At 34.9% G+C, this 18,952-nt stretch overlaps 1 protein-coding gene across 2 annotated transcripts in view; it reads left to right on the top strand.

Moving 5' to 3' along the window:
• Positions 1 to 12,123, top strand: part of Eaf (ELL-associated factor) — a 164,340-nt gene extending 152,217 nt beyond the window's left edge. The window contains exons 5-6 of one of the 2 annotated variants that reach the window (XM_090379554.1): positions 4,965 to 5,048; positions 11,829 to 12,123. In XM_090379554.1, the coding sequence (XP_090235680.1) occupies positions 4,965 to 5,048; positions 11,829 to 11,872 (128 nt within the window). In that variant the 3' untranslated portion in view covers positions 11,873 to 12,123. The remainder of the gene's footprint in view (positions 1 to 4,964; positions 5,049 to 11,828) is intronic. The other variant, XM_090379546.1, reaches the window with a different exon arrangement.
• The last annotated feature ends 6,829 nt before the right edge of the window (positions 12,124 to 18,952 follow it).

Consider the following 18,952-nt stretch of genomic DNA (forward strand, 5'->3'; position numbering starts at 1 on the left):
GTGTGTTCTCCATACATTAGATAACTAAGTATGGAGAATGTATTCCAAGTGCAGTCTTACAATTGCCATATACATTGGGATTATGACCTCCCTATCTCTACAAGCAAATATTCAATAAGTCATCAATGGGACACTATGAACCTTCCTTGCCACTTGCCTATACTGCCCAGAGAATTTCATATCTGATGATACTGTAATTCCTAAATCCCTTTCTTCCTCTACTGTTTTTAATTCTATCCCAATAAGTGTATAAGTTATTTTAGGGTTGCTATTCTCCAAATGTAAGATGTTGCATTTTACTGCATTGAAACATAGCTGCCACATTTCTGACTATCCTTGAAGCCTATACAAGCCATCCTAAAGGAGTGATGCTCAGCACTGATCATTAACCTCTCTCTCATTCTTCTCAATCATCATTTCCCTAATTTTGACATCACACCCGTTACCCTTTCATTGATATTATTTAAGAAAATCAGAAAACAGAACAGATTCTTGGGATCTCAGTTTTAACATTAGTCTAATTTGAAGAGTAACCATTAACAACAAACCCTCTTGCTTCTACCCCACAGCCACCCTGTGATCCACCTGGAATCTTACATGCGATTCCAGCCTGTTCCAGCTTTATATAGGAACCTTCCATGAGGGACTGATTCAGATGCTTTGCTAAAAAAAAAAAAAAAAATCCAAGTAAATCTAAATTCAAATTCCTTTTTATCTAAATTTCTCTGTATTGCACTCTTTATCATTGCCTCCCGATTTCCCCTACTACTTAAGTCACATAAACTGATGTGTAGTTACCAACTTGACTCTTAGAACTGCCTTTATGTATTGATAATACATTGGTACTTCAGCGATCTGCAGAAATCTCTCCCAAGTCCAGTGATACCCTCGTAATTAACCTTAAAAGTTCAGTATACTCTTTTACTGCCTGCTTCAAATTTAATGGATATGTGGCATCAACTGCCTTTAAGCTTAAGGGTTTTACTAATTATCAGTTGCTGTAAATTCAGACTGCTCTGCCTCACTTATACAGCTTGGCCTCACTGTGAAGGGTTTTTCATTTGTAAACATTTATGCTGAGTACCTGTTCAGTTCATCAGCTGGTTTTATAAGATTTCTATGCATCCATTTACATAATGACTCGGTCTGATTTATTTTCTCTTTTGTATTTACATACATACATTAGCAAGAAAGCAAGCTTATATAGCATCAGCCAAAAAAAAAAAAAACCCTTATTTCACCCATCCACCCGCTCCAAATGTTTGTCAAGTTCTGCCTTGAATCTTTAAGCTATCAACTTCTACGACAGATGGAAGTTTGTTCCAGCAATCAACCACCTGCTGGCTAAAGGCAAACTTCAGCACACATCTATCCTACAACCGTCTTTCCTCAATTTGAATTTATGCCCTCTCAGGTGATTATTCTGAGCAAGAGGAAGAATCCCGTCAGCATTGAGCATGCTCAAACCATTCAAGGCTTTATACATCTCAATTAGATAACCTTCCAGGTGCCTAGTCTCCAGACACTAATTTGCAAAACTTAAGCCTTTCTTCATAAGAGAAACCCTTTGTTCCATTCACTAATCTTGTTGCCATTCTCTGTACTCGTTCCAACAGCTCTACATCCTCCTTAAAATGATGTAATGGTTAATGACAAAAATCAGGATATGCTATTGCAGCCAAGACCTAGAAAAATTAGACAGATGGACTGAAAAATGGCAATTGAGGTTTAACATTAGTAAATGTAAATTTTGCATATGGGTAGCATTAATCACAGACTAAGATACCAATTGGCTGCAGACCTGTATACAGTACTCAAGGTGTGTCTGACAATTGCCTTATAAAAGGGGATAATCACCTCCTTATCCCTGCTAGAAAAATTCCTATATATCCTAGACAAGACACCATGAGCTACTCTTGCAGACTATCTGCACTGCTCTGAAAACTTCATATCTGCCTGCACAATTACCCCCAGGTCCTTTTCATTCTCTACCACTGTCAGTGTGGTACCACAGAGTTGATACGTTACTCTGGGATTACTGCTTTTCATATGTAGTACTTTACATTTGTCAATGTTAAACTTCATTTGCCACCTCTCACCACATCTGCTCAACTTTTCTAGATCCTGTTGCAGCAGTGTACTGTCAGTGTCATTAACAACCCTGTCAACCTTCATATCGTCTGCAAATTTGGACATTAAGCCTGATATACCATCATCAATATCATTGATAAATACAGAAAACAAGGCCCAACACCGAACCCTGGGGGGACTCCACTAATAACATTAGTCCATGAAGAGCAGTGTCCATTGATTACCACTCTCTGTCTTCTCCCACTCAACCATCCCCTTATCCATAGCAACTTGCCCTGAATGCCATACTGCTCCAATTTGTATAGTAGTCTTCCATGTGCAACAATATCAAAAGTTTTCCTAAAATCCAAGTATATGATATCAAAGTTATTTTTTGCATCCAGTTCCTTTGTGACCACATCATAGTAGCCAATCAGATTTGCCAATCATGACTTCCTCTTAACAAACCCATTTTGTGTCTGAACTATAACTGCATTCTTGTCTAGATGATCCTGCAGTGCTTCTTTAACCAGTGCCTCCATTAATTTTCCTGGAACAGAAGTTAAACTCACAGGTCTGTAATTACTCGTGTCGACCTTTGAACCCCCTTTGTGAATTGGGGGTTCACATTTGCACTTTTCCAGTCCATGGGGACCTCCTCTGAATCCAAGGAAGTTTTCATAATTATGACTAAGGGTTTGCTTACTTCCTTTGTCGCCTCCTTTAATATAACTGGATAGATTCCATCCAACCCAGGTGCCTTTCTTGTGTTTATCTTCAACAATTTCTCCTCCACTTTACTCTCAGTTATTACAAGATTATCTAGCTTACTGCCAGAGTTGAATACACCTCTGGCATTCCCCTCCCTGAATAACTCCTCGTGTGAATGTTGATGCAAAATATTCATTTAGTTTGTTAGCTACCTGAGCAGTCTCATCAACAGTTGAACCATCGATATCAATTGGACCAATCTGATTCATCCCCTTCCTTCTAGAGTTTACATAAGTAAAGAACTCTTTGCTATTTTCCTTTGCATCCTTTGCCAAAGATTTCCCGTAATCTGCCTTCGCCTGCTTAACCTCCTTTGTAACTTGGTTACAGAAGAGCTTATATCTATCAGAGGCTTCTGTGTCACATGTTAATTTGTATGTATCCCATGCATTTTTCTTCTCTGTCACATGTCTAATTAGTTCATCTGACATCCATTTAGGCTGAAAAGCCTAGTAGCTTCCAAGATTAATTCTTTGAATGCTTCCTATTTTTAATTTGCTGTTGCTAACATCATCAGTTGGTTCCACCGTATAGGATTTAATTACTGTCTCAGACCACCGTAGTCACCTTTACGAAAGTAAAAACACTTCCCTTTACCCTTGATGGTAGTTACCTCTTTGAGTAAATCCCACTTCAGCACACTGTGATCACTACCTTTATCTGCAGATTCTTGATGCATGAAAATCATTACTGATAATCAGATCAAGAGTATTACTCCCTCTAGTTGCCTCCCGAACATGCTGCTGTAGAAAACAATTATTCAATAAATCCACAAAAGCCTTGCTAGTGTGTGAGTGACCAACCCACAAATTCCAGTCAATATCTGGGAAATTAAAATCCCCCTTTATAAGACACTCTAATTTACTCGACCACTCTATTTCTCTGCACAATTGCTCATTATACTCATCAGATTCATTAGGCCTATAACACACACACCTACTCTCATTTTTTCTCTCCCAGTGCTTATGTCACACCAAACAGACTCAACACCAACATCAATTGGATGCACGTCCTTAGATTTTGTGTGTTTCTTAACTAACAGCATAACCCCCTCCTCCCTTCCTGTCCTGTCTATCCTTTCTGTACACATTGTACTCCCCAAAGGTGCCTCCGTAGCCAGGTGGGCAGGAGCTGCGGTGCGTAGCACATGCTTCTTGATTAGACTGGGGTTGAAGCCCGTGAGCCACCAAATATGAAGGATGTGGAAAGGTCAGGGAATGACCACCGCATATCCCCAAAGCAATATGGCCTTAGTTGCTAATGCTCCTAAAAACCAAATAACAACAAGTACTCCCCAAATTCCAGTTCTGCACTGCTTATGTCTGTGTGACACCATGTCTCTGATATCCCAACAATATCTGCTTTTGATGTCTTGACTAGCACTTCAAGCTCATCAAATTTATTAACTATGCTCCTAGCATTGGTGTACATGGAAGTATACATGCACCTGTTTCTACTCTTAGTTAACCCTAACACAGCCCATGTAAACATGAAAACTGCTTGTCCCCATTCTTTGCTCTCTTAGTCAGTGATTTCTCATACTCAGCTTTTGCCAGCCTAAACTTTTCTATGGTACTGTTATTTATTTTGACATAGCTGTTAATTGAATATGAAATTGTTGTGGGCTTCAACACTTTTCATTTCTTTGTGATTTTTATATGCCATCTATTTTATTGAACTGGCCGCTGACCGGGCTAGCCGGGTGGGTAAAGTACCTGCCTAGCAACCCAAAGGTTGCGGGTTCAAATCCCGCCTCAGGCTTGGATCAAAGTATTTCAAAAACCTTGGGAGGTGCATTATGGCCACAGAAGCCGATGCTCCAACAACTACCAAAAAAAAAAAAAAAAAAAAAAAATTGAACTGGCCAGCTCTGTATTCATTCATCTTGACATCTTTCTCTATTTTCTTAGTAGTATATGTGCATATTATTCCGTAATTCTTATTTAGTTAAAAGTAATGTTACCATATTAAATATTTAATTGCCATATCAAAATTATGTTCAGAATGCATATTATAATAATATTTATAGAATAACTTGAAATCAGTGTAGAATTTTATTATATATTTTGTTGTTATTCTTTTGCTTTATTTTTTATTTATTTACTATTATTTTTTTTTAACAGATCAGGCAAATGGTTCAGTAAGAAATTCTGGTAGTAGTCAATCAACAAATACTTTACCTAATATGCCAAAGTTTAGTCAGTTAAGTAAGTATTATGGTACTTTTGATGTATTTACTATTTTGAATTTTTTTCTTTGTCTTTTGCTTGCTTAATTGATTGTATGGATCTCTCTAAATAAGGTTAGAATATCATTTATTTATTTATTCCCCCCCCCCTTTTTTCGGTATAATTTTTGTTTTCAAAATCCGATTCCTACTTTTGTACTGTGGAAGGTAAACTGAAATTGAAATATCTAAATAATAAGCTCAAATTTTTAGGTTGCAGTGCCTCAAACTACAAGATATTTCATTAGACATAAAAGCTAGTGCACATATATTGTTTCTGTATATAGAGAAGTCAAAGATATCCTACATGAATATAGGATATCTTTGACTTCTCTTTTGGGGAAGTGGTACTTATTCAGTGTATGAGTAGTAGGAATCGCCTTGCAGAGGATTTCACAATATTGGCTGTTTAATGATTCCCTTTATACAAACTTCAGCTATGCGTGCAAATGATTCCTATGCAGGTAAATAAAATAAGCTTAAAATTTTCAGTGGCATAAGTTTTGTTTCATATGCACATTAATTCATCCCTTTTGTTCTGAATGAGTGATTTCAACCCTGCTGATTTGTTTGTTTTGGCAGGAAACAGTCCTCATTTTAAGCTGTTTTGTTATTCCCTATTTCTTGTAATTCACTGTGTTACTAGCTAACTTTCTAAACTAAAAATGTTTCTTCCACAACACATTTATGTTATAATAAACTGAGCGTATTTTCATTCTTTCTCTTCAAAGTAATAAAAGTTAAGTCAAAAGATTTTATTTAAAAAATTTAATTATTAGAAAATACAGTGGGACATTTCAAATGAGGTGCCCCATTATATTCTTTGTCCTAATTACACACACACACAATATTGTGTGCATGTTCATTCAAATGTAAATAAATTTAAACATTTTCAAAATTTTCTGCAGTTATTGCAACTAATTAAAAACTAATTTTAATTAACTAAAAAACATAACATCCATACATGAATATAAAAGAAAAAAGTATTTACAGTATCTGCCATTTATTATAGCAAACAATAATTACCAAGTCAGTGTGCTGCATAAAAGTTGAAATGAAGGAAATCATTGTCTGCATAATTCAAAAAAAAAATTAGTGATAATATCATTGTAATATATAATATGACATCTTTTCAAGGATATCAGACTAAAAAGTTACAAATAAGTAGCAACCGTTTGTTTGTTTTTTTTTTAATATATATATATATATATATATATATATACAAAGGGTACTAGGAAAGTTTTGCAATACAGCTTTGTTTATTTAATTTTTTCAAAGTAATTTCCTCTACATTCAATACACCTCTCCATCTTCCGAAACCAATCTTTAAACCAGTTCCGCCAAGTTTCACTAGGGAGTAAAGCACACTCGTTGTCCCAAGCCCGTAGAAGGTCCGCATCACTGTAAAACCGCCTCCCTTTTAGCTTCATTTTCACATGCGGGAACAGTGCAAAGTCGCAGGGAGCAAGGTCTGGATTGTAGGGAGGGTGCTCGAGAAGTTTCAGTCCTGTCGTGGTCAAATATTCGGTGCAGGCTTTGGCGCGGTGAGCTGGAGCATTTTCGTGATGGAGGTACCAGGTGTCCATTCTTGACTTTGGCCGCAGGTTCTTCATAGATCCAATGACTTTAGGCAGGCGTTGTTCAGTATACCACTTAGCTGTGACTGTCTTCTGCGTGTCCAAAACGACACGTTCCGCAATTCCACTCGATTTGAAAAATACAGCTATCATTTTCTTCTTTACAGATCGGGATTTTCTGACAATTACGGGTGTGTCGTCATCATGAAAGACCCAAACTTTGTTTTGAGCCTTGGTCGGCAGATCGTAATAGTACAGCCAAGTCTCGTCACCTGTCACGATGTTGTTCACATACCGAGATTGTCCCTTATCAAACTTTTTTAACATCTCCCGGCACCAAGTCACACGTCATGTCATCTGCTCTTCAGTCAGTTGATGCGGCACCCAGAGAGAACAAAGTTTCTTCACGTGCAAATGATCTTGCAGAATCGAACGAATTGCTGGTGCATTTAGGCCCAAAGTATCCTCTATCTGTTGGTAGGTCACTCGCCTGTTTTCGTCAAGCATTTTCCTCACAGCAGTAACATTTTCCTCCGTAACTGACGTTCGTGGCCTTCCCGGCCTCTCAGAATCCTCCAGAGTGAAATTTCCCCTTTGGAATTCTCTATACCACCTGAATATCGTTGTACGATGTGGACAATCATCATCTAGTGCAAGAGTCATTTCTTCTAAGCACTGGTCTATGGTTAAACCACGCACAAAATTATACCGCAAAACTGTCCTTATCTCATTTCGTGACCACGATGCCATCGCAAGCACTTTACACTCTCACTACTAATGAATAACTGAGCCCATCGACTTGGCGCGGCGGCTACTATGCACGTATGAACATGTCTCAACATGCAGCAACAAGCAGCTTCCTGTGATTCATTGTTGCGTCATATTGCAAAACTTTCCTAGTACCCTTTGTATTTATAATGTCACCTCCCCCCCACCACCACAGGCAGAATTAATAAAAGTTTTGCTCTATTTAAAATAACAAGTGAAAAAAAGCACAATTTTCAGATATTTGTAAATAATCATTAAAAAGATATAAAAAAATTGCATTTAATAAGTAATAAATTAATAAATTCTGTTGTAATTATTTTTACAATATGCAACTTGTTTTATTTATTTATTTTTTACCTTACTGCCTTTGACTAACAAAATAATTTTGTTATAAAGAATATATTGTGTTAACCTGCATGAATTTATTATACTAACATTTCACTATATTTTGAAAATTTATATGGGAAAACTCCTGATAGCCATGAGTTCACTAGAGGATGAACCCATTGATGATATACTGAAAGCAAAACAACACATGCTCCCAGCACGGCCCATTTTTAATTGCAGACTATGTATAAGTTAAGTGTGAATGCATCATTAATACACAGCGAATACTAAATTAGTAAAATATTTGCAAAGGTGGCATCATTTTAAGTTATATCTCATATTGTGAATTCCTTCACGAGTTGCCATGATATTGCACTACTTCGAATAAGTAACGCTTCACCTAAAGGAGAAGACTAACGTTACTTATTTTCAGTGGATACCACCACCCAGACGGCACTGTTTCAGGGCTATTTGGCCCTTCTTCGGTGGGTGGGTGGGTAGGTACCCAAGTGATGCAATGATGGCAAAACAGTTACGAAGTATAACTCCACAATATGAGAGATGCCTGATGGTGTATGATGTATTAAGACTATAGTGCGTTTAGGGTTAATGCCTCAGGCTGCAAAAAAGTCAAGACTATGTATAAGTTAAGTGCAAATGCATCTCACATCTGACTTTCTCGCAGCGTGGGGCATTAGCCCTAAACACACTATAGTCTTAATACATCATACACCATCCGGCATCTCTCATATTGTGGAGTTATACTTCATAACTGTTTTGCCATCATTGCATCATTTGGCTACCCACCCACCCACCGAAGAAGGGCCAAATAGCCCTGAAACGGTGCCATCTGGGTGGTGGTACCCACTGAGAATAAGTAATATTAGTCTTCTCCATTAGGTGAAGCGTGCAATATCATGGCAACTCGTTGTGAAGGTATTCACAATATGAGATATAACTTAAAACGATGCTGCCTTTGCAAATATTTTTCTAATTTAGTATTGGCTGTGTATTAATGATGCATTTGCACTTAACTTATACATAGTCTTGACTTTCTTGCAGCCTGAGGCATTAGCCCTAAACGCACTATTGCAGAGGACAGGTAACAGCAAAGAGGGGTTATCTTTCATTCTAGTGTATGCATCTGGGAATAGGAGAAGTGAATAGTGTGAATGAATTTATAGGGGAATGCTGCCACATGCAAGCATTCAGCCCTATGGATGAAGCTTTATCCCAAGCATAAAATGTTTTTTTTTTTTTTTTTTTTTTTTGAAGCATTTGAAAGAGGGCAGAGAGGTGGAAGATGACACAGTAGATGGCTGAAAATGACCTTTACCTCAGAATTGGTGGAAAATATATGCAGTTTACTTGCAAAAGACCACAGATTTACACTCAGAATGATAACAAGTGAACTAAATGCTAAAAAAGGAATCGATAAGGTCGGTGATTACCACAAACTCTGGAAAGAGAAAGAGGAAAACCTCAAATGACTGGATTCTGCAAAGTTTCTGTGTAAACAGCTAACAGTGAATCTGGTTTTCTGAACATCATTACTGGAGACAAGTCATTGTGTTTGCAGTACTATCCTGAGACAAAAATACAGAATGCAGAATGGCAATTAAACAGCTTACCAAGACAAAAAAAAAAATTAGTTTTCAGATGTTACACATCCAAACCATGCTGATTACATTCTTTCATTCCAAAAAATAATCCACAAGGAATTCATGCCAGAAGGAATATGCAGTATGAAAATATTTATTCAGATCTTGACTCAAGGTGAGATTAAATAATTTGTCCTTTTTAAACAAATTGGTTTTTCTAGTCAATAGTGAATAACTACCTACAGGCATTGAAAAGTTTGTTGCAAGAATCAAGAGTGTGGCTGATTTTGAATGTTATGGTTGGTGGCTTTTGTGGGAGAGAGTGCTCATTCACACAGACAATAAATGTAAGGATATTTTTAACCAAAAAAAAAGGGATGTTGCATTGATCAATTGCCCACTATATTCTCCAGAGCAGACATTTTTCTGTTTCTTAAGTTAAACCTCACCAATTTGGCACATTTGCTTATGTTCAACAGAACTTGATGAACATCAAATTGGTCGGCACTTGGGTGCTCCATCTTTTCAGATTTTATATGAATGCTGTAATAAATATATTTGGTTCCTTGATGGCTATTTTAATAGAGATAGTCAATAAATGTGTTGCCCCGTGCATCATTATTTATTTATTTTTTTATTTTCTCATTACTTTCTTGCTGTTAAACACAGAATAAGTATATAATATCATGTGTTTAATAAGCCTTTTAAAATTGGATTACAAAACACAGTGTGGAGTCCTACATGACATGTTTATGGGGAGTACCTGCTTAACCCTTTCACAAGTAGATATATAGGCCTACGTTTTTCATATAACTGCTCTCCCAGACTTAAGTCTGGGAGAGCACTTATATTTATCTAATTTTTCAAGGCCATTTCAACTACGTTCAAATAATTTTTTTGATTATGTACAAACATCTTAATTTTTCAGTATACCATCATCTTTTTAGCAGTGTTTCCAACTATGAAAATAGCCTTGAAAATTGGAGAACTTTTTTTATTTTGAAGGCATTTGAAGGGAATTACAAAGCAGTTGCTTTGTAATCCCCTTCTCCATTGTGAACGGTCATCCCAGGAACCTTTGTGCGATCCTCTGGCTTGCATCACCTCCACTACTGCTCCTTTCCGCATAAGTCGAGGCCATCCCCTTTTCAGTTTTCCCTGCAGCATCCATTTCATCACCCTCTTAGGCCATCTCTCCTAAGAGGGTGATGAATTGATTGCAAAGATTGACCTTTCAAGCAATCCACCACATTTTCTTGCAAATTCAATCTCTCCATGATGGTCTCATTCCAAACTCTTTGAAGGTGAGACATGCACAGACTCCTTGTAAACCATCCATCTCCACAGCTTTTATACAGCTTCTGCCTTGCACACAACGTCTGTCCTTCCCCATCATACATCAAAACACTCTACTGTCATTTGGAGTATCATCTTGTTTTCCTGTCAAGTGTCTGCACTCCACACACACCACTCAGTTGCCTAATAATAGTGTGGGCCTGAGTAATACGATCATCTATATCTTTCTCACACATTCCTGACTTATGAATAATAGATCTCAAATATTTGAAGTGATCTACTGCCTTGAATTTGCCAACTAAGAGGTCTAAGTCTCTGCCTTCTCCATCAAATACTCTCTAAAATTAACTTTAAGGCCTCCCATGCTGTGAACATCAACCAATTTCCTCATCACGAATTTAGTTTCATCTCGTTCCTGAGCAATTATCACTTGGTCATCAGCAAATAATAGTGAATGAATGAATGACACTGTCTCCAATCTCAATTCCCATAGCTCACACAAAGCGTTCCATTGTGCTAGTACTGCATCCAGGTAGACCTTAAATAGGGTCTGTAACATCCTACATGCTTATCTCAGGCTTACAAGAAAGCAACTCTGGAGCAGGATTTTATTCTCAGAGCGCGCACCTCTTAGCCTGTAGAGAAACAATCCCAGACTGTACCGGGTTGCACAGAAAGGTTACCGTTAGAACTTCTACCCCTAAAAGGACTGTCTTCACCTCGTCTGAGCTTTGTGAAAATTAGAGAACATTGATGAAAAAACTGAAATTGGAAAAATTCTCTGGAATTTAGATTCATAAGTTGATGAAATTAATTAACAAATAGAAGTAGAGTTTATTATTGCTTAAAAAAAGTTGCTACTTTTTTATCCACTTTATATATATATATATATATATATATATATATATATATATATATATTCTGGTTTGATTTTTGACTCTAATTGTACTCCAATTGAATCAGAATAAAAATAAATTAACATTTAAAAGCATTTCTGTACAAAGTTTTCATTTTCACAAAACTCCAAGATTTCAAGCACGTTCTCACTCCACAGAGTCTTGTCCTTAGCAGGAAACTCATTGCTGAACAGGTTAAGGAATGAAAACAAGTTTTATATTTCTGAAAGTAAAAGCACATTTTGATTTTACTTTCCCATGTTAGACTATTGTTAATTTCTTTCTTTCTTTACAGGAAAGGACCTGGAATTAAGTGAATCCGAAAGCGACAGTGATTAAATTGTCACTTGTTGTAAACTAAGTTTGTCTATTGTCTCTGGCATTTACAGTCTCCTCTATCTATTATCACTATTGTGATAACGTTTTTGTGGAAAATTGCCGTATTGTAATTTTGCTGGTTGATGAGAGTATTTGAAAATTGACAGTTTTGTCTTTCTTGTAAGCAACATTTAACTATCAAATCAAACTAAGTTATATGAGCTATATGTAGTATAACCTCTGAAGGTTTTTTGCCCATCAAAAACTTGTCAGTGGAGAATATCAGATATTCAAAATACTTGATGCTTAAAATGGTTTTCCTAATGATTCTTTGTGCCATTCAGACAAGTATTTTGTACATAAAAAATATATATATATACGAGGAGAAAAGTACTATTATAACATGTTTTGTTCATTTCATTGAAAAATGATTGGAAAAACTTTTCCCTATTTATTCTGTATAAATGTTTGGTTTGCTTCTAAAAATTAAGTGATTGTAACTATATACTGTAATCTTTTATTCATTAAGTGGCTGTTTATTAATTAGTATAAATATTACTTGAAAATAAAACTCTTTTAAAGAAAGTTGTAATGAAAATGGTTTTCATGGTTAGATTCATGTTTATAATAAATAGTTAAAATGTTCTCCAAATGTGATATTTATATATCAATATGTAACTGTACTTAGAATTTGTACTTTTCTATATAAAAATTGAAGTATTGGCAAACCTTCAAAATATTTAATTTTTTTGCCACTTCAGAAAATTTAATTTAGTAATTATAAAAACTTTATTTTATGTAACTAAGATATCTACCTATACTGTTGGTGTTTCTTTTAATATATTGCCTGAAGTTCATTAACTTTGAACTAGAAGTCTGTTGGATCCATTTACTGCTACTACAACTTATTTGTAATGGTCTTAAAAATAAATTTTAATTATGCTAATGGTTTTTTTTTGCTAATAGAATTTGTAAATTCATGAAAAAATACTTAAAGAAATTTTGCATAATTTTTAAGTTTACCGTAATTAAAACTGATTTCTATATTATGAATGCTTTCAAGTTATAAATTTTGCATATTCAAAGATGGATACATTATCTTATCTTCAGTGCCATCTAATTTAATAGCTGAAAAGTCAAGATCCTACCTCAGTATTTTAGTTTCAGTTGAGTCACTGAAAACAAGATGAAGTCCCATCTGAGATGTCTCCCATTCTGTATGTTATAGAGTAAACTAGTTAACCAAACCTAGTAACTGTAAAGCTTCTTCAGATTAATTTCTATGTTGTCATTTTTGAGTTATATCATATATGTTTTCATTTAAAAAAAAAAAAAAAAATATGTAGATGACTTCGTGAATGTATTTAAAATCCAATTATTATTATTTTTATTATTATTATTATTATTATTATTATTATTATATAATTAATAGCTTGTTACAGTTATCCTTATAGTTGCATTATACAGTGTATGCTTTTGGCCGCTGGGAGAGAGGGAGCAATCAGATTTTCAATTAAATAGGAAAATTTTTGTTATAATTTAAAATATCCAGGAAGGTCAAGTAAGGCAATTCTTGCTCTTCAATTCCAACTTTTTAACACACTGTTTGATAAGCTATGATTTATACAATAGTCTGCTATTTTGTAAAATCAGTCAGTACTGTTATAGTATGCTGTTAGTTGCAAATTTGGAACATTGTGACAGAAGTATTTTTTCTACTTCTGATACTTGCTAATATCTGATTCTGTAAATATGCCTTAATATGTGATATAAATAATTTCACATTGAAGATACATAGCTAGTCATTGGATTAGTAACTTTACATTTATATTAACCATATGATAATGCCAAACAAGTGTAATTAATTAATCACTCTTGCTGTTGAACCCCTCACCATACACTTTTCATTTTCACTATTAAAACTCACAACATTCCAAACTTTAATATGGAGTTTTAAATGTAGATTTAGTGGGGGGGGGGGGGGGATAACTGTAGACTTAAAAATTTAGCATTTTATTCCAAATCAGGTTGCAAAATTTGATTCTGAATTGAAACATCAAATGATTTCAGTTCTTAATGTTTTCATTTTTAAAAATCCATCAGTGTATCATATTCTCTAATGGTTTTTCTTTCTGATCTTCGATAATAAGAAAAATTGACAATCCCATTGGCATTTTTAATTGTTTGCATTATATTTTTAATTATTACATTTGGCATTATAGATCATATGGAAAAAATGTCATTGGGTTGATACCATTTATGACTGAATTGTCATATAGATAACAATGTTAATATTGTAGCCTCCATATATATATTGAACAACAAATACCTTTCATTTCAACTGACACTTAAAATAAAATGATGTAGGATACAATACACCTCTCATTTGCAATTAAGGGATAAATTTCTTTTTGTTCCATGAGAAAGTAACATTATTTAATTTGATTGGTTTGTGCTGCTAACTAAGCATAACTTTGTCATTGCGTGGTGGTTTTGTTTGTTTAATAATGTTTGTATATCTTATTATTTTATATGAAAGGAATTATTTATCACCTACAAACAGAATCATCCTTGTTTTATTATTTGCATATTTCCATTTCTGTTTATACTTTGAAAATTTTTTCTATTACACAATGTTTTTAATTTATTGCATACTGGATGATATTCAAAGACTCATCTAACATGCAAAAGCATACCACAAACAGAAAATATAGTAAACCCCCGCTATTCCGGGGGTTACGTTCCTGTGAAATGCCGCAAATACCGAAAATGCGAATACTGAGTTATGGCTCCCATAGTAATAAAGGGGTTCCGTTCCAAAGTATGAAATATATAAAAAAAACTAGTCTAAAATTTTGCCTATGTATGTATTATATGTACCTTCATAATATGACTATGTACATAGACAGTACATAGTGAAATGCAAGCATATCGCATTGAAATAAAAATAAGAAACAATTTAATATTAAATCTAATATTTAAAATTAGCGTTTTTAAACCTTTCAAACCAGCGTTTTTTTAGCTATCGCCTTTGCTAGCTAAAAAACTTATCCCGCCAGTGCTATCACCAGTTTCGCTAAATTGTTGATAAACGAGTTTTGCCTTTTCACGAATGACGAGTGAACTTAACGGAATTTTATTTTGAGTTCGGTCTTCTATCCACAGATTTAAAGCCTTTCCATTTTTTCTAATTTAACATCACGAGTTACAGAGCAAATTTTTGAAGCGATTAGCGTGTTTTCATGGACACTACGGAGGATTTTTTCTTCCGATTTTTTGATTGATCGTACCGTTGACTCATTGATTTTATAATGTTTTGCCACGGAGAAGACACTTTCACCATTAGAAATTGTCTAATAACTCAATTTTATTCGCTAATGTCATCACCTTCTTTGATCTTTTCACACTTCCCTTGTTATTCGTAGCCATATTATTGTATGGGTTACAAAGAACTTGTCCACAATAAAGTCACTTTCTTCCGTTAACATGCTTGAAAAAGTCTGTTTTACGCCGCAAAAGGTTGATTTATCACTTTTGTAAGCGTATCAATTTATAAATTGATAAATTTATTCAATTTATAAGCGTATAAATTAAAAGCAAACGACGAAACCTTCCATGACAAGCGCATAACACATACTGAACAAGGATTAGCGAGAAACATCCACGCTCGCGATTTTGTCACCCCTCTCCCCCCCCACCCACTGAGCGCCGTTTTGACTGGGAAAGATAATTTTAGCCATGCCCATGTGTTTTTTATAGTGGAAAATGTTCACAGGGCTTTAAAATTCACATTTTTTAAGGTTTTATATTAAATCAGTGACCGCGAATATCGGGGGTTTACTGTATATTAGTTGTATAAGTTTAAAAAAAATGAAATTTTTAATAAGTTAAAAAGAATTGAAAGTATTGTTATACAGAATATCCCCCCCTTTTTTTTTTTTCTTTCTTCTTATATTTGTATATTTTAGTGTGATTATTGTAATCACAATGTGATTATATACTGACCATACAAATAATTAAAATTAGCTTGTATATATTAACTCCCAGCCCATCTTTTTTTCTGTTTTTTTTACTGGAAACACCCTGTATATGCAGATATTAAGGTGCTTAGTAATACATATCCAGAATAAAAATGCTAAAATATCACTTTGAAAGCTGCTGGGAAATGGTGGGGGGGGGTTTACAGTACACAAGAATACCAATTTATTCAAAATAAAAAATTAAAGGGTGGGGCACCTTTTTGCAAATTTTAAAAATTCTTGAGCTATAACATGAAAAAAAAGCATGGGGGACAATTATTTTCAGTGCAAGAATTGAGGAAAACTTTCAGTTGAACATTAAATAAATATATTTATCTGTCTGTACAGTACAACCTTGACTCAGGAAGCAGGAATAAAATTTGTATTGTAAGCTATTAATTTATGAAGATGCTTATTGCTACAGGTTACTAAATTGAACAAACCCATTTATGTTAGTAAGTACAATAATTAAATGCACAGTTATAATATTGTTTAATAATACATATCATGGTTTAATTCCTGTAGACTTAAAAATACATGCTGGCTAGGGTTTCTAAATTCCCGACATTTTTTTTTATCTTTGGGAACCAGGAACAGGAAATTGGTATTCCCGAAAATTAAATTTTATTGATTAAATATTTGCTATCTCTTTGATAAGAATTTTTGTCCTTATTCTAGTCATAAAGCACTATAATAAAGAACTGTACATTGTGGTGTATAAGTAAAAACTAAAATTTAATGACAGTTAGGTATTAAAAAGTATACACGTAGTTTGATGGATGTAAACAGTAAATTTGATTATATTGGTACAGCATACAGATAGGCAATATTATTCTTTACGTGTATTCTTAAACACTAATACTGAAACAAAGCAAATAATAAGGAAAACTAATATTAACATTTACAATTAATGTTAAAATGAAATTTTAAAAACACCGTGCATTAATTGCTTAGTTTTAAATAAGCCTGAAGTAGAAAAATTTCTTTCATTTTGGATTGAAGTAGGTCTAGTTGTTAGCCGGGCATCTAATAAAATTTTTAGATTCGGTGTCAGTGTACATGTTGCTTCATATAAATTAATCTCACTTCTTCACAATGAAAATACGTTATCTGATTGGATTGGCTCTGCTTTTGCCATTGAAGTAGATGTATCTTTCACTAACTCTGTTTTTAGATCCACCTCTAATTCCCTGGGTTCCAAATTTTCCATTTCTTTGTTTTTATTATTTTCTGTTGAAATACTTTTCTTTGCAAATTCGTTCCATTATTGATTTTGCAGATCACGTAATTTCGTTTTTATTTGCCATAGCAAAAAAAAAAAAAAAAAAAAAAAAAATCGTTATTAACCTCATTTAATTTATTTGTATTGCTTAAATAGCTGATAAGGGACACAAAGATTTTATCTCTATGCTCAAAAAGCTGCTGTTTAATTTCCTTTAAAACTTTATTACTAAAAATAGAATTTTGTTTTTCCGAATTATGAAAGAGAATCTAAAAATTCCTTCACTTGTTAGTAGATTTGCTTTATGGTTACTTATTGCTTCAACTGCAAGTCGCAGAGATCTTAAGCAGTTAAATATACACTGGTGTTCAAAGAAAGTGCATCACCCCTTAAAATTGCAGTTATCTGAATAACATATGTGGTAATATTTCTTACAGATTGCATCAGATAAGATTGACACGTGTAGGTGATGACATAATATTGCATCAACTGTTACTTTCAGCTATATAAGCATGCTCTCCAAGAGTTGCAGTCATTCCTTGCTTGTGTCAGGATGGTGAGTTATGTGCAGTTGACACCATGAAGGAAGAGTGCTATTGTTGCTTTACATGAGAAAGGAAGTTCTTCCCGTCATATTGCTTATAGTGTCTTGTTATCAGTCAATAGTGAGTAGATTTCTTTCCAAACTCAAGAATACCGGTTCTGCTGATAGGAAAAAGGAACCGGACGCAAACAAGTCTCTACTGGGTGAAACAGGACCACGTTTTGAAGTGGTTATGCCTTAAAAACCATAAAGCTTCTTCATCTGAGCTGAAAAGAGAATGGGAAGAACATAACGGGAGTAGTAGCAAGTGCAGTAACAATCAGAAGACGCTTTTTCAAAAATGGACTTGTAGCCCGTCATCCTAAGAAGAAGCCCCTCCTCACACGAAAAAATGAAAAAGGCCTGATTAATTCTGTGTAAGGAGCATGTCAAATGCACCCCCGAGCAGTGGATGTCAGTTATTTTCTCGAATGAGAAGCTGACCGGGCTAGCCGAGTGCGTAAAGTACCCGCCCGGCAACCCAAAGGTCGCGGGTTCGATTCCCACCTCGGGCTTGGATCAAAGTACTGCAAAAACCTTGGGAGGTGCAATATGGCCACAGAAGCCGATGCGCCAACAACTACCAAATCAAAAAAAAAATCTGATGAGAAGAAATTTAACCTGCACGACTCTGATGATTTGCCGTAGATGTGAAGAATTGACTGTATGGTGTCTACAGTGAAACTCCCTACCAGCCAAATGATATAGGGGTGCATTTCGTATTGCCGAGTAGGTCACCTGCAGTTTATAAAAGACTCTGTAAATGCCAATGGATTCCTGGCTATATTGGAAGGCAAACTGCTGCCAACCAATTAGAGACCATTTCAACCTGCCAAATAACTACATCTTTCAGGACGACTCTGCTCCTTATCATCGGGCAAAAAGTGTAAGTCAGCACTTCTGTAGTTACTTTAGCTTCATTTCTGCTTTAGAGGTTCAACAGTAATTTGTTTACATTTTTTATAGGTGAAAAAATGGAAGAATGGTCCATTACAACTCTTAGCTGGCCAGGAAACAGCCCAGACCTGAATCCTATAGAGAACTGTTGGCATCGTGTGGAATCTGCAGTTGCCAGAAAGAAACCAAAGACCCTTCATGAACTTGAGGAAACCATAATTGGTGTTTGGAATCACGAACTATCAGTTTATCTTCAGAAATTGATCTTGTCAATGCCTCGATGGTGTGCTGCTGTCATCAGGGCCAGAGGCGGTTCAACTAAATATTAGTTTGCACCTGGTGACCTTTTAATTTTATTTTCCATTTAAAATGATAAACTG

This window comes from Mastigoproctus giganteus, chromosome 1 (genome assembly GCF_048544385.1).
Source record: "Mastigoproctus giganteus isolate SK-2022 chromosome 1, ASM4854438v1, whole genome shotgun sequence".
In the NCBI taxonomy this organism is placed as follows: Eukaryota; Metazoa; Arthropoda; class Arachnida; order Uropygi; family Thelyphonidae; genus Mastigoproctus; species Mastigoproctus giganteus.